Source organism: Aethalodelphis obliquidens, unplaced genomic scaffold (genome assembly GCF_003676395.1).
Source record: "Aethalodelphis obliquidens isolate GAN/ISIS:26980383/991018 unplaced genomic scaffold, ASM367639v1 scaffold67, whole genome shotgun sequence".
Lineage (NCBI taxonomy): Eukaryota > Metazoa > Chordata > Mammalia > Artiodactyla > Delphinidae > Aethalodelphis > Aethalodelphis obliquidens.
In genome coordinates, this window is record NW_020838011.1 from 7,295,599 (window position 1) to 7,312,363 (window position 16,765).

At 32.9% G+C, this 16,765-nt stretch overlaps 1 protein-coding gene across 1 annotated transcript in view; it reads right to left on the bottom strand.

Annotated features, from left to right (window-relative positions):
* Positions 1 to 3,748: 3,748 nt before the first annotated feature.
* LOC113611059 (ephrin type-A receptor 5) overlaps positions 3,749 to 16,765 on the bottom strand; it is a 148,732-nt gene continuing 135,715 nt past the window's right edge. Inside the window, exons 4-5 of the mRNA XM_027089637.1 lie at positions 8,117 to 8,272; positions 3,749 to 4,149 (exon numbers count right to left, since the gene is read on the bottom strand). Of these exons, the coding sequence (XP_026945438.1) occupies positions 3,797 to 4,149; positions 8,117 to 8,272 (509 nt within the window). The 3' untranslated portion in view covers positions 3,749 to 3,796. The remainder of the gene's footprint in view (positions 4,150 to 8,116; positions 8,273 to 16,765) is intronic.

A 16,765-nucleotide genomic window follows, 5' to 3' on the forward strand; every position in this document is an offset into this window, starting at 1 on the left:
AATTCTTGATAAAGTATGCCTAGTGCAAAATTATTTTAAAGTAAAAATTTTTTAAATATGTTTATAGAAGAGCATCATAAATGCACACTCTTTTGTAAGCAGTTAATAAAACATTTAAAGTAACTGCTTCAATGGGATTTTTAATTTTCATCCTATGTTGATATATCACCCTCCATCTATCCATCTATCTAGCAGATATATACTTTTAGACGCCCTAAAATAATAAAACAGAAGAACAACAGGAGAGAACAACAGAAGCATTGTCATGTAAATAATCTAAATGCTTTTCTCTATAAAGAAAAATTACTAAATGTACATCAATTTTTTAAAACAAGGCACTGCATAGAAAGACAAAATCACTAGAAAACTGGAGGAGCTCAATGAATTTTATTCCTTTTCTAAGTTTGAGTTTAATAAAGCACGGCTTGTATATCCATTATTTTATCCACTTTGCAATTTGACTATTAGAGTTCTTTATGTGATTAAAGTATTCACATTTCCGTGAGATGTTACGGAAAAACCCGAATGAATCTTTTGGCCAACGCAGTATTTTCCTATCACTTTCCCCTTCTCACACTGTTCTTTTACCTTTTTGTCTTTTTTAATACATCTTTATTGCAGTATAATTGCTTCACAATACTGTGTTAGTTTCTCTTGTACAACAAAGTGAATCAGCCATATGCATACATATCCCCTCCCTCTTAAGCCTCCCTCCCACCATCCCTAACCTACCCCTCTAGGTCGTCGCAAAGCATCAAGCTGATCTCCCTGTGCTCTATTGCTGCTTCCCACTAGCTATCTATTTTACATTTGGTAGTGTATATATATTTCGATGCTACTCTCACTTTGCCCCAGCTTCGCCCTCCCCCCACCCTGTGTCCACAAGTCCATTTGTAAATTACTTTTTTTTCCTCAGTTTCCCCCTTCATATGTGTTTATATTTCTTGACCATGATAATCCCCGCAATAACTCTGTAATTCTTTCCTTGTCAACCTAAGTACTTATGCTGCATTTTACAAGGCCCATAAATTCCAACTAATTATAGTATTTAGCTTTTCTTAAAACTTCATCTTTTGACTTGACTATTAAATTACATGCAAAAATAGTATCATTTGAATTCAGGCAACTCGCAAAAGCAAGATGCTAGACTCCATAATGATTTAATAGCTGGAAAAATGTCTTAAATGCTGTATAAACATCCATAAATTAATCATTTAATCACTATCCTCAGCACGAAATCATTATTTCCTTTTATAGACTGAGCCAGGGTTACCTAATCAGTTTCAGTTTCTAGCTTAATGCACGATTCTCATCTTGAAAAAATTACTATTTTTTTTCTTCTTGTACTTGTTGAATATAATTTTGAATCTGGACAGTTCATATATCACATTCTTGTCACAAATATAAATCAATCAGAAAATGACAAAAAATTATAAAGTTGAGATAAATCAAGAAACAAATGCATTTCTCAAAAAACACTCCTTAGAGGAGAATAAAACTAATGTTGGAATCTGCTGAAAGAAGTTTTATATAAAAACCGCATATGGTACAGATAACTTTCTTCAATTTAATGCTGAAGAAAAATTCAGACATTAAAACCAACTACTACAGCCCACTTTCTATAATGATGGTACTTGATAAATGTCCAGCATAGTGGCATTGAATCTAAGAGCTTTTAGGAGCTACTTGAAGTTAATAATTTTTGTGGAAATTGAGACTTAGTTGGTCTGAAATGTCAGATACTGCGAAAATCTCCCTTCTTATTTTGATTTTTTTTTGGGGTAGTTTTGTGGTGATTTTACACTATGTGTACTCTGAGAACTTGGGGAAAAGAAGCAGCAACCAAAAGTTTCTGCTCTGAATACAAATGTTTGTTTTACATGATAGCCATGCCTTGAACAGCTGGATAAAAATTATTCTTTCTTGATATTTAAGGTATTTATAGTTGAAAAAAAAAAAACACACTTTGCAGTCCTAACAGGCCAGCAAGTCAAAGACAACTAGACCAAACATTTATTAATAACATCATTTAAAAAATAAACGGTCATTTCTTACATCTAGTTCATCAGAGAAATATCTTTCAAAGAAAGTTATGCAAGCTTAGAAAATGTCCTCCCAAAGGGATACAACTCTTAATGATTGTTCAATATGCTTTCAATATGTTAATGAAAGATTCACAGGTAGAACCAAGTAAGCTTGAAAGACGTTGCATATGAAGTCTGAAATCAAATGTTTAATGCCAGTATTTTTCTGATGTGGGAAGGCAGTTCACATTCACAGAGCACTGCGATGGAAAATCCACATATACTAGTATTGCCAGAAGCTGAGTCTATACTGAAGGAAAACCTAACTTTCACTATTTTTGTCTAGCTCTTTTTAGCACTTTTATTAGTTCAACCTTAGGTTAGGGAGTAAATGGAGAAAATATAAAGGATTCACTGAGGACGGTGGTGTATACGTGTACCGTGTTTTTTCTCATGGAATAAAAAAATGCTATTGGCATGTATTCAACATGGATGAGAACATCTAGAGTGCTTAGAATGATTCTTAGTGAATTACGCACATACCTGTATATTATCTGGGCCACTTTTGAATGTTTTCTTCAGTTTTATCACTCAAAAATAACTATGAACTCAATGGCATGTGTTTTCTTTTTCTTATTCTCAAGAGATAACCACGTCATTTACCTGACACATCCAATAATTCTAATTATTTTGGCCAAAACTTGATTACCAACAGCATTCTCTTGTCAACCAGATCATTCCACCACCTACAAACTTATACTAACATTATATGAATTAAGTCTGATTCGATTCAGTCAAACACATCCTATTGCATTGTGAGCTCTACCGGCAAAGATGTCCTCACCCACAAAAGCCCACCTGAGGTAATTATGAGGTAACAAGCTTATGCCCTTGGACTGAGAGTTTTGGCCAAAAAATAGAAGGAAAGTTACATTTAATGTCTCTTTCCGCCCATGTACTTGTTGTTGACAAAAACAAGTTATAAGTTACTCATAGGCTTTGAATGACTCTTGCCACATAATGAGTTATTAATTCAGCCACAGTTTATCTTTGGTTTTTATTTTAACAGAAAATAATTCTTCTATATTGTTTACTTAAAATCAAATATTTGAGGGGAAAATTTAGGGGAATTAGTAGTTCAAGCAGAACTATTTTCCCTACTCCTTAATAATTACTCCCTAATATTTCCAAGATCTTCATATGGCATATAGATGTATCTTCACATGTATGGTGGTTGTACAGTGGTTCATAGTTATTTTAATTTTGATAAGTGGATTTATCAAAAAATTATCTCATGCATTTTTATTATAATAATAATAGAAATAATAAGAAAACCCTATTTCAATCTGCAAAGAAAATTCAGATGTGGTGCCAAACAAACAAACCAACCTGCCAGATTACCTGCTAAATTAATGAACTAAACAAAAACACCTGAAGTAAAACAACAACAATGTAGATCTGAGCTGTAATTATTGCACTGTGTGAAGTTATGGGATAAAAAATTTTGCCACAAATGGATTTGAGCCAGAAATGTATTTTTTAATGAAAAAATTCAATTAAAGCCTATCTTTTTTTTTTTTCTGTCCATGGATGTGTCTGCTAAGAAAGCCTTAGCTTTTATTTGCTTAAAGCTAAGATAAAGCATTTCAAGATGTATTTTACTTTAAGTCCTAACCCTCTGGATAATGAGAAGTCGTCTCTCATGTCTCAGGCAACGTTGCCCTGAGCTGTGGAGATGACTGACAGTGCTCGGCCTAAGGTACACGATTTGGTTAGACATCACACTTACCTGCTTGATTTGTGGTTACATTTACAGACACATACTGCCGGGCTCCTGGGCTCAAGTCGGACACTCCATTCACTGCCTCAATCTCAAAGGTATAGTTTGTGTGAGCAAGCAGATCCACCATCATGACAGAGGTGTTTTTCAGGCCGATTTGCTGGGGGAGGTACCTGACATGACCGCCACACTCGTCACACACACCTGCATGTGAGTTGCACTTCTTGCATGCAATATAATATGACACATCTTTCCTTCCACCAGTGTCAGCAGGAGGAATCCATTCCAGAAAGACACTAGTTTCATTAACATTTGAGATGGCATTCCGAGGAGCTGAGGGGGGTCCTGGTTTGCAAAGTAAAGTGAAAAAAACAAATTTTGAGATGATAAAATTAAGCATTGTTTACTACACAAATCTCTGGTCTGAAGGGAAAAAAATGGATTTGCAATCAATCTGTTAAGCAGGGAGAATGCAAGAGTCATCAATTTGTAATAATCTTTGAAAAATCTTCTTATACCTTTGTAGAAACAATAGTGGGGTTGGTATACTATAGAAATGACTTATCTTGGCAAAGTTGCAAATTCAAATAAAGATGTTTTGCTTAGTGTATATGTAAAGAATTATGGAGTAAAAATATTTATGCAAAAAATGTTAGATATAATTATGTATTCAAATAGTGGCAAGTTCTTTGGCAAGTCCAAGGACAAATTCTCCTTGGGGATTGAACAGATTACTTCCTCAGTGATACTCATCCCTGAAACCTAGGAAGTAAACATGAAGGATTTACTAAGCAATAAGCACAGGTAGAAATAGGATTTATTAGTGTGGCTCTTGACTACAAATTCCACCAAAAGTAGAAAAAATAGCCTTAGTTTATCTCAAAATAAATTGCATAGCTACTGATAAACCACCAACAGAATTTGGAACCTCCCTCATATGTCAAGAAAGAACTAGGATTTAAGTAGTTGATCAACATTGCAATCTGTAATAAGAGTTTGCTTACTTTGATATTGTTTTAATATTGTGTTTCTGCAAAATTGTGAATTTTACTTAATTGGAAACCTAAAATTTATTTTAAAAATAATTCTCAAAAACACAATAAGAGGAAGAATGAACATGTTCTGACCTTGAAAGATCAGCAGAATAAATTTATATATAAATAACAAATAATATTCATGTGTATATTATTTTATTTCTGAAATAATAGTTAGCAGACTAAAGAGAATTAAACTTGTTTACATATCAATTGTAACAAATGTATTACTCTGGTGGGGGACGTTGATAATGAGACAAGCTATGAATGTGTGCGGACAGGGGATACATGGGAAATCTCTACACCTTCCTCTCAATTTTGTTGTGAACCTAAAACTGCTCTAAAAAATAGAGTCTTTAAAAGAATTCATTGCATCATGTCTGAATCTATAGTAGATTTTTAGATACTCAGAGTTACAACTTCAGTCAGCTGTTAATATCATATGATCAGATGTTCTCAAAGAGAAAATACATTTATATTTGTTTCAGACGTAGTAAAGATTTCCCAACAGGGAATAAAATGGACTGTGATGGTAGCTGAATGGTTCATAAGCATAAATTAAGCTACTTAGGATGACATAGCTTAGTTATCTTAATATGTGCTGTCTGTTCTAAATATAGAAATTAATGTTAATTTCTACCTAAAATTTATTAAGCCATGACTACTGAGGACTAAATTTAAAAGTAATAAGAAAGCTACGTACCATTTATAAAATGTCACTTAAAATTAAAGAACCCCATAACGTAAAAGCTGCCAGTTTTGACAAAACAATCTCCACTTTAGTTATATTTGTGGTTGAAACCTGTGAATTTTTCCATACAACCTCACACACTTCGATTTAAAACAGTCACTTTAAGTTGAAACAAACACTTAAGATGGAAATACAAGGTTTTTTTTTTTTTCTATTCCCTCTACCTTATTTATTTAATAGTGGAAGGTTATGGAGAAAACGTAATTTGAGATCAAAATGTTACAGGTCTACTTGTGAGAAAAAGGTAAAATATACTTGAAATTTGTCTACTTCAAAAAGATATCAAACTTCTGAGGGTTTTTTTCTACCAACTGAAATACACCCCTCAGTTACCACCTTTCCTCTAAATCTGTAAAAACTGCATCAGAGTCTGACTCTTTTTCTTGACTCTGCTACTAACAGCCCCTCAGCATGTGGGTGGGGGCACATATGCCTCTCAAATTCAAAATAAAACTCATATTCAAGGGAAGCCCTAAAGTAGAGGTAACCAGTGGAGACTGAGACTGACATGCACCTAAAAACAATGTAATGAAATTTCACTGTCCTGCTAATAGATGTGATGCACGAACCAAAGTAGAGCTGTGAGAAGTACCCTCAATTTGAACAGATTCATTAGAATCTGAATTTTGTTTGATTTTCTTTTCCTACAGGTTTATAACATTTTGTTGTCCAGAGTACCAGAAAAAAACATTAAAAGTAGTTGAAACCATAAATTTAATAGCAAAGAGCCAAAGAGACATCAATCAAGCCATCTCATTTGGTATCATCATATGAAGAATTTGTGTTATTATGAATGCAACTAAGAACAGAACACACACACTCACAGATTATATATTAGAAAGATCTTCTACAGGACTCCCAATAGTCTTTTTTGAGAAATGCATACAAATTAGTGTTCTTTTGAGATACAGTATTAGAAATTCACACACCTGGAGACAGAGAAAATATAAAGCCTCAGGTCCTAAAAGAAAGCTAAGCAGTCCTTGCCACCAGAGCAGGGTTCTCCACCATTCCCAAACCTAGTAAATTTACAGAAATGGGGGCTCACATTTGTGCTGAGAAAGATAAAAGTCATGCATGGACTACTTAAAGAAAGAATACTTACAAAATTAATAAAATTTAAATAGGTCAAGATATGGTTTTCTCTCCCTAATTTACCAAACTACAGTCTAGCCAACACTCCTCCCCACTATTTGGGCTTTCTTTTGCTCTGAATAATTGAAGCAATTTCCACTGAAACCAATATGCATCACATGCAATCATTGTTTATATCTCCTCAATTCAAATGTATCCTCTCAAAAAATGTATATAATAATGTCATTTACTTATTTGAAGAGGATTGTTTATAATTAGTAATCATCTAACCCATAAAATTATCAGAATGTGATAAAGAATGATCTTTAGCAATACAGAGTTAATTAATATCAATGATTTGAGAAATTATGAAAATATGTTTCACTGACACGATGAAACTGACACTGAAATTCAGATAAAATTTCAGTTTGTGATTATTTAAGTAAAGAAATTGTATGTCTTTTTGTATGATACACGTGAATACTAAATTTCAAAAAAATGTGTCTTCATCTTTGAAAGCACCTACAACTTACTGGGATCTAAAATAGTAAAACATGGGACGTCATGGAAACTGAATGTTATGGGGAGATGGGATTCACTGTTCTTCCCTTCAATTTTCTGTTTTTGTTTGATCTGCTATAGAGACTATGGTAGAAAAACTAAAGAAGTATTGCCATGAAGCAAACTAACACATAAATTTGTTTCCTTTCCAGAAACATGTGGAACACTAGAAAAACAAAAACACCAAAACATTGATAGATGTGGATATACCCACTGCAACTGTTGGAATTAAATGTTTAATATTCATCTACTCATTATAAGATTACCTGATCATATAATTAATAAGTTAAGGACACTCACTGTTAATAAACACAACAGCTACTTGAAAATCCTAGTTGACAACTGATTTTATATTTGACTCTTAAATATGATTTGCCAACCCCCAGTTCTCCATGTTTGTGTAGTGTTTCCTGTCTTCTTTTATAAATGACCTTCTCATTGGTCTTTGCAGCTTAGTGGGGCAGGTTAGAACGAGAAGGTAGAAGTGCCATGTACTGCATGTTTTTGTGATCAGAAAGCTGCCTTGGAAGACGAAGAGGAAGAAAAATAAAAAAGGTTTACCAGAAACGGGGAAATGGATTTGTCAAAGTCATGTTTGGCTATCATGAACACTAAAATAAATCATAAAATAAAAGGAAAAATTCCATATTTGTGGCTCAGATGTTGAATTTGAAATGAGGGAAAATGGATGCTTCTCACAGTAAGTGATAAAAAAGACTCAAATTTCTCAATGCTTACTCAAGAAGGTTGAAATCTGGTGAAATACTATATTGGAAGATTAAACATTATGCCTGTTTTAGGGGAAATGGTAATAGAATGTAACAGGCTCCATCATGCTCTTTCTTCAAACTGGTGAAAGTTAGCATCACCAAATGTCCATGGGTTTCCTTACTTGTGCATGCCATTGTGGGTGGATCAGACTCCCTCCTGAAATAATCCTTTTCACAGACACAAGAGGTTGAAGCTTCCTCATGGGTATAACTGTGAGGTGGACATTTGCTGCAGCTCTGGCTGTGAGGTGAAGCTTTGAAGAACCCAGGTCTGCACACTGTCAAAAGAAATAAGAGACTAAGCTTTTCCCTGGAACAGATGCAGTGTTTGTTTTGTGAATAATGTCATTATTTTGACTAGTATACACAGATTACATATAACACCATCTTTTCATTAATTTCAAAAATTTTTCATCGGTTTCTGAATCATAAATAACAGCCTATTCATTCAGATAATTAAATATGTATTTTAAGTATTTAAATTACACATGTTAGAATAGATATATTTTTAGTGATTTTTATGCTACAGGAGCTTATAAGAAATTATATTATAAAAGGTAAATACTCATATGTATTTAAAACTGAAGAAGTGCTTTGAGTATAATTTTCATTTATGCTATTATTAACACAACTTATGTTGAAGAAACACAAAATTTCCACTATGCTCAGAGAATGGCATGGTACACAGTAGTTACTTAAAATTTTGTTGTTGAATTAATAAATAAACCAATTAGTAGGTGCTAAAACCTTCACAAAATTCTGTTAGAATGGAGAGAATGCACAATTGAGCTGGTATATCATTCACATTATTATTAATTCACATTATTATTATTATATTGATTCCAGGAGGAGTCAGATTTTAGGCATTTGTTTTACATTTTACTCCATTTTAGAACTTTTCATTGAGATTCTTACTGATTCAACATGCATCTATTCTAATATCAGTCATGTTTATACTATAAAAATTATAATGCTCTACAAAGGGGAAAAATTGTGCCTTATTCAATTTTCCATTCACAGTACTCATCGCAGTGTTTGACCACAGAAGGTGTTCACGTATTGTTATGTAATGCACACATGAGTAAATGGCATGGCACGAAAAATGTCACTGAACTACTTAGAATCACATGAAGAAAATGTTCTCCGATATTTTTCTTAAGTTGGTGGTCAGGTAAGTAAATGCTAACAAAGTAAGTCTCTTTATTCTGTAGATTCCCTAGACTTTTGTATCTTTCTTTCTTCTCAATGGGTAATAAAGCCAAACTTCAATATTCCAATTGCCCATTATGGACAAAGTAAAGACCATCAAACTGATGGTTTGATTACTTTTTAGAGCTTAGTTAACATAAAGCTAATCAACCATCTATGTTTTTTCATATTTTGAAAACTCACTATATATACTTAAGAGCATTTATTCAAGTATCAATGAACATTTGCTAAGCTTAAAGGTAAACTTGTATTTCAAAGGAAGTTTTTGATAGACATAATGAATTGGAGCCAATTTTCATGTGCTATAAATGATCTGGGGTTTTAGTAATCCATGCTAAGGTTTTCTGCCATCCCCATGTATAATCAGGAATTGACAAAAATGAGAAGGTACTTTTTCAGTAGATCTAATTATAGCTATAGTAAAGCCTTAATGCTCTCATAAATTCAGAGCAAATGTGAAGGTATTTGAAAGATAAGAAGAGCTTTTTGATAATATTAGGGACATTCTTGTAGTTAAATGATTAGGAGAAGATTTAAAATATTATTTTTCTTGTAATAGGATTGCTGTAGCAACCAGTACCATTCTTAGCTAAGTTACCCAATTTTTCTTCTTTCATCCTTTTTAGTAAAACTATTCTCACTTCAAACACGATTTGCTCTCAGACATGAATTGTTGATCTACATATTCTGCATATTTGGAACTCATTTATCACACATGAAACAAAAGTCATTTCTTTTTAATGAGTGCCTTTTAATTTAAAAACTTTATATGATATCACATATTACACTATTTTTCAACCCTCCATGGGAACTTTGGAAATAGGAAACAATATAAATGTAAGTAAAAAGTAGATAAATGTATCTTTCTGTTCAGTAGTTGAACAAAATGCTTTCAGCAGGTGTGGGCCAGAAAGTTTCCTTGCTACTGGGTTATGAAGGTAAAAAAGATAGACATGGCCCTGCCTTTATGAGTCTTAAAGGTACTGTAGGAATAATTATAAATATGATTGTTCTAGGAAAGAGAAAGAGCTTGGGAGTGAATATGGACACTTAATTTAGACTGGGATGTCAAAGAAGACTTCCCTTAGGAAGCAGAGTCTCTGCTGAGATGTAAAAGATTAGGTAAGTTATCCAATTTGAGGAGTACTGCAGTGCCTTAGAGGGTAAAGTCTTTTTAAAGGACCAAAAGAAGAGGAGGACCAATAGGGATATGAAAAACACTAAAATATTGATCAGGGAGATAGTAGGAATAAAGAGGCAGAGATGAAGTTAGGGAAGAGGATACCAGGTCAGAAACACCTTATGGCTTCTATGATTTGGGACTTTTATTTAACGGGTAAAGACAGGTCATTACAATGTCTTAAGCATGAAGATCAAAGTAGTGTTTAAGAGATCATTTCACTGTAGCACATGCAATGGATTGGAAAGGAACACGGTTGGAGGCATTTGGCCTTTTTGTTTCTGTTGCATTGGTCCGAAAATGGACAAGAGTGGATCCAATGGTGATAGATAAGAGTAGGTAAATTCAGGAGATGAATATGAGGTAAAATCAGCAAGATTTCAGGATATATTTAATTGATCAGGTTCATGAGTGATAAATCTTAAGAATGACTCTAAGGTGCTTGGCTTAAACTGCACTGGCAATACTGGTACCATTTTCTCAGAGCACACTATATCTGAAATGTATTGGGGGAAGATAATAATTATGTCTAAAGCATTATTTAATTTGAGGTGGCTAAAGAAATCCAAATAGAGGTATAGAGAGGAAAACTGTAGGGTTTAATGTTGTCCAAGAAAAATATCACAAAACCGTAATTATCCATTGCCTTCAAATCATGGCCCTAAATCCAAGTGAGACATGCAATGCTGCTACACAATCTTAGTATTATTTTCTTAGTTAACTTCAGTTCCCACTATTGAAAGGATTATTTTGTAGCTTTTCCTCTTTCTTCTAAGTCCTTACAAGCTCTGTTCCTTTGTGACTCTCATGGTATATGTGTGTGTGCACGCTGAGAAAATAGAAGTCATCAGAGAGGAACTTTCTTATTTTCCTACCACCAAATCTCCAAACCTATATGCACCTTTCTTCCTGTTAAAATGGAAATGTCTTTGCTCTTATCAAAAAAAAAAAAATCTTTATTTGAATTAGGAACTGTAACTCTCTGAGAGTAATCTTCCAAGTGTCTACTATCCCTTTTACATGCTCAGGGGCACTCTCAATCAATCTCTCTCTCTCTCTCTGTCTCTGTCTCTGTCTCTCTCCCGCTCGCTCACTCTCTCTCTCCCCCTTTCCCTCCCTCCTGTAGTCATTAACAGGAGCCTGATACAATTTCCAGAACTCATCAATGGAAACAAAGTGAAGCAAAACAAAACACATAACAACAACAAAACTATCAATCTCGCATGACCCCATTTCTCCCCATGGTAAAAGTTACCAAACAGTTTGGTTTCCATGCAGAACACAATTTCTTAAATTATTTTTCCATACATGCATATCCACCTACTCATTTTAAGTCACATGTTGACACACTCCACTCCACTGCCACTGCTTTTATTAAGAATGTAGCCTACTTGTTGCCATACTTCTCCACAGCATTTGATCATGTCCTCTTTTGGGAAACTCCAGTTAATTTTCCTACAAAATGCTAGCATAGCCTACAAGTTTCCACACAATATTTAAGAAACCCTTTAAATGTGACCTCCTTCCGCACTCACTATCTCCATTCATACTAACCTACTTGCAATTTCCAGCACTTGAGAAACTCCTTTATCTGCCTCTGAATATTGCAGGAAAAGCATTCTAGGCCAAAAGACAAGAAATGTAAATTGGGGGGCGAGGTAAAAAAGCTTGTAGTTCATGATAAACTTGGATTTAATCTGAACACATTTGGAAGGCTCTGTGTGTATTATTATTTTCTTTTTTTGAGGACATTCTTTCTGTTAAGAGCTGTGGCAGGGAATATTTGTACTGTGGTGAGAAAATAAAAATTATACTCTATACCCTGAAGCTATGATATATTTGGGAAACAGAAAATAAATAGTCATAAAAGTAAAATTTACTTTTTACATTTTAATCATGACAATATTCAACAAAAATTATTTAGGTAAGCAGTAAAATTTCTCTAAATTCCAACTTGATATAGTTCATTCAAAATAAAGGAAGCTTCTGGAGCAAAGCTGTTTCACATGACACGTCACCTAAATATTTGAAAATACTATGCAAGTTCACTCAAGTTGGACAAGAAACAGGAGAAAAAAATGCATCCTATGTTAACATGTTTCATAAGATTATCTTAGCAGTCCTCTGGAGGCACAGAAACTATTTTTAATAGTTCTTATTCTGTCCATGCTTCAAGTCTCATTTTAAGTGCTACGTTTTTCTTTTTCTTTTTTCTTTCTTTGGCGGTAAGCGGGCCTCTCACTGTTGCGGCCTCTCCCGCTGCGGAGCACAGGCTCCGGACGCGCAGGCTCAGCGGCCATGGCTCACGGGCCCAGCCGCTCCGCGGCATGTGGGATCTTCCCGGACCGGTGCGTCCCCTGCATCGGCAGGCGGACTCTCAACCACTGCGCCACCAGGGAAGCCCCAAGTGCTACGTTTTTTTTTCTATGATGTTTGTGCTAAATCCATGATTACATATTGTTTCCTTACACATCCTTTAGAACTTTGAACCATTTGTTTAGCGTCTCTTTTATGGTAGGTAGAAAATATTTTGCCAAAATTCTATGTGTATGAATTCTTATCTACGCCCAACCCATATAAACATTCTGGAGAATGGAAACTGTTCATTTGATTTTCATCATATGAAGCATAGTTCTTTGTATTGAGTACATATTCATCAGTATTTACTGGTATAAGCAGTACATTTGCGTCTTTCTTAGGGTCTAAATGGTATGGCAGGAACTTAAAAAAGCTGGTAATCAGAGTTGTTTAAATATTAAGTTCTGGCAAGTAAAAAATAATATTTCATCTTCACTCACTACTTTAGAAGTTTTGCACAGATCACCAACACTAACTCTCATATGTATCACTTTAAAAGCAAAGATGTTATAGTCAGTTTTTAAATTTAAACATAAGATGCATGTCATCTATATTCAAATTAATGAAGGCTGTCATTTGTTAAAAGTGCGAAAAGGTGCTGTCTACTCTGATTAGGAATTTTTAAAAATCCTCAAAATTACCAAAAATGTATAGTTGACAAGTTAGGATTTTTTCAACTATTTCTTGTCATTTAAATTACTTTTAATGTTTCCAAAATATTTTCATGTTAAAAGTCCTTCACTCTTGGGATACTTAAATGAATCCACTTTATAATTCAAAGTCAATACTCCAGAAGCATGGTCACCAAGGAAAAAAATTATTTAAGTAATGTAAAAAATACTGTTTTAGTAATTTATAATTAAATTATAATTCTCCCCATTAGAATTAAAATATACAGATCATTTAAATATATATATAAATATATATGTGTAGAAGGAAATGAGAATAATAAATGCACAGACTGCTGTTGTCTATAGAGTTCAAGATATAATTAACCTTCAAAAATGTCATTAGATTTATCCAATTATACTTTATTAAGAATGACAGAAAATCACTATGAACAAGATTTTTACCATAGTTCTATCATATGTGAATTGTCAGAGAATATAAGCTATGTCAAATTTGCTTTTTAAATAGATTTTTCAAAATAAGGTGCCCACAAGATAGTTAGCTGAAATTTAAAAGATGTGTTAATTAAGAAAAACAGCATAACACAACATGCTAGAAGGAAATTACAACTCAAAATATATCCAATAATATTTATACCAAAATTTAACAGTAATAGCAGATTTATCCTTACATTTAAAATATATGCTCAGTAAAAAAATAAGTACTGTGTTAAAACACTGACATTAAAATAGATTTTCAACTAGGTAACATTTCTTGAATGCTTGCAAACAGAAACATGAGACCTAACCTATTTTAGAATCTAGAATAGGCTAATTAGAATCTAAGTTTAAATGATTGAAAGCAATAAGGCTAATTTGAATATTAGAAAACAATATCAGAGAAGAACAAGAATACTATTGATAAATACTTTAAATATATCTCTTTCTCTAGATATGTATATGTATATATATATATATATAAATTAGGCTCACCAAATATTGATAGACGCTCAAAGGAATTACATAATATTTATAAATAAAAAGTAAAATTAATTGCTACATATCCTTTACATATTCACTCATTCAATATATGTAATAAACCAAGCTTGTATGTCATAAATTGTACTGGACATATAAATATAAGTAAAAACTACTCATTGCCATTATTCCATTAAATAACTCAGTCATGTGGCTATTGCTTACATGTTGTCTGGCACATATTTAGGCATTCATTACTTGTTTAATGTTTAGTATTAATACACACATTTTTAAAAGACGCTCAGAATGACAATTTAAAAATAGCATCCTGTGTGTGTGTGTCTGTATGTGTGTGGAGACAAAAAATTTTTGTCTCTCAGTAAAAGATATATACACACATATTATTATAAATTATAGTTATATATAAAATTATAACTTTTCTATATTTATTAAGTTATACTTTATATTGTAAATTATAAATAAAATATAGATGTGTCACTTTAGAAATTGTTTAGGATTGTATTATTCTCAGATTTTTATGTTCTAAATCTATGTCATTTATAGAAGTGCTGTATCATGTAGGGTCAATGATCAATTCTACTGAACTGAACTCCCTCTCATAGTCTAGGGTAAGACACCTCCCCTATAGGTCACAAAAGAGCAGAATATCCTTAAATTTAGTAAAAAAAAAATGTATTATGTACCAATATTACCTCCTATCCTACTTTATTTCTAAGATCAGAACTTCCATACTTCATAACTAACAGCTAGCAACATTAGAAAATACTTAAAATGTGAAATATACTGAATAAGTTATGTATAGATAATATCTATGTACTAAATAACCTGGGATGGAATATTTGTCATGCTCAAGTAATGCATGTTGATTGAATTATTACTTAAAATTATTCCTTGATGATGATATGGTTTTCTAAGATAAAAACAGTTAAGCTAAACTAATTTCAGTTTCACAAGTTTAAATACCAAGAGTCCTGTGGAGTATTCATGAAAAGACATTATGCAGTGATATGATGATGTATCTCTCCACTTTGGCAACATGGACATTTTGAGATATAATAACTAACCCATGAAGCCCTCTGTGGTTTGGAATGGACTGACACATGGCCCCTAAACTGTGTACAGCTGTAATTCACAAGACTACCATTTTATATTTATCTAACAATCTCCACTAAAATAAAGGCCACAGAATTTCAGCGACTCTTCAAAGACTTCCATAACCAATGTATACAAGGATGAACATTTATTGAAAATAATAGAATCCATGGTATCTCTCAAAGCAGAGGTTATAATTTCCCTTTAATTTTTGATTAACTGGATTTCTCTCCAATAACAAATTGCTATAGATAATTTTAAAGTTGTATTTTAATTGTTAATTTACTGGACACATTTTATTGCTGTAATTTCAATAGATACTTAAGATGCTGAGCAGTTTTGTTCTCCCAAACAAATACCAACATGCTTTAGTAATAGTGTGTATAGGATATGTATGAAAGTGTATGTGAATGTGCAAAACACTTGATATTTGGTTATATATTTTCAACTTCATTTAAAAATTAATTAGATAAAATTAATTTAAAATTTTAATCAGATAAAGATTTGGGAGTTAAAAAGTATTTATGTTGTTAAAATGAACAGAATCCAACACAACATTTGTTTTGAAGTGTATGCAAGGTCTGGCCCAGAGTCTTGACCTTGACAGCTATGATAAAAATAGTGCTTTCTGTTATGAACATTTCACCTTGTACCACTGGGCATTACATCTCAGTTCACTAACTCAGAAGATGATACCACCAGAGTAACAAAATCATATATCCTCTGATATGATGATAAAGTACAGATTAAGTATGTACCATTTTGAAATAAAGAATAAGCCACTCTTTGTAGTATAAATTAATTAGTGATAATTTTCTCCTTAAAAATCAAGCAACAACTACAACAAAGGAAACTTTACTCCTCAGTCCATTAAGAGAATTGCTCCCCAGATTGGTTATAATTTGACTTTAACTAAAATGTTAACAATGCAGTTCTCTTTAAAAAGCATAGATATAGAGAGATTAACTACAGTATTTGAAAACTATAATTTACATTAAAACAAAAGAAATATTTAAAAATTGCCCTGATTATTTGCGAGAAAGTGTGCTTGGATATAGGAGGTAGCTGGTTTATATGAACATAAATACAATGAAGGCAGTATAAAGGATACACCTAAGACATGCAGTCATTCTAAATTTTCTCCAGATTGCACACTGAGACTTAAACTGAATCAAGCCATTTTGCAAATGTTTAATCCATATCTATGAAATGTTGTCCTTTTAAATTGAAAGTCTGTGAATTAGCAAAAGCAACTGGCTAGTGCAGTTAATTTGGCAAAAGCAGCCACATATTTACCCCTAATTTTCAGTGTTCAAGTGTCCTAT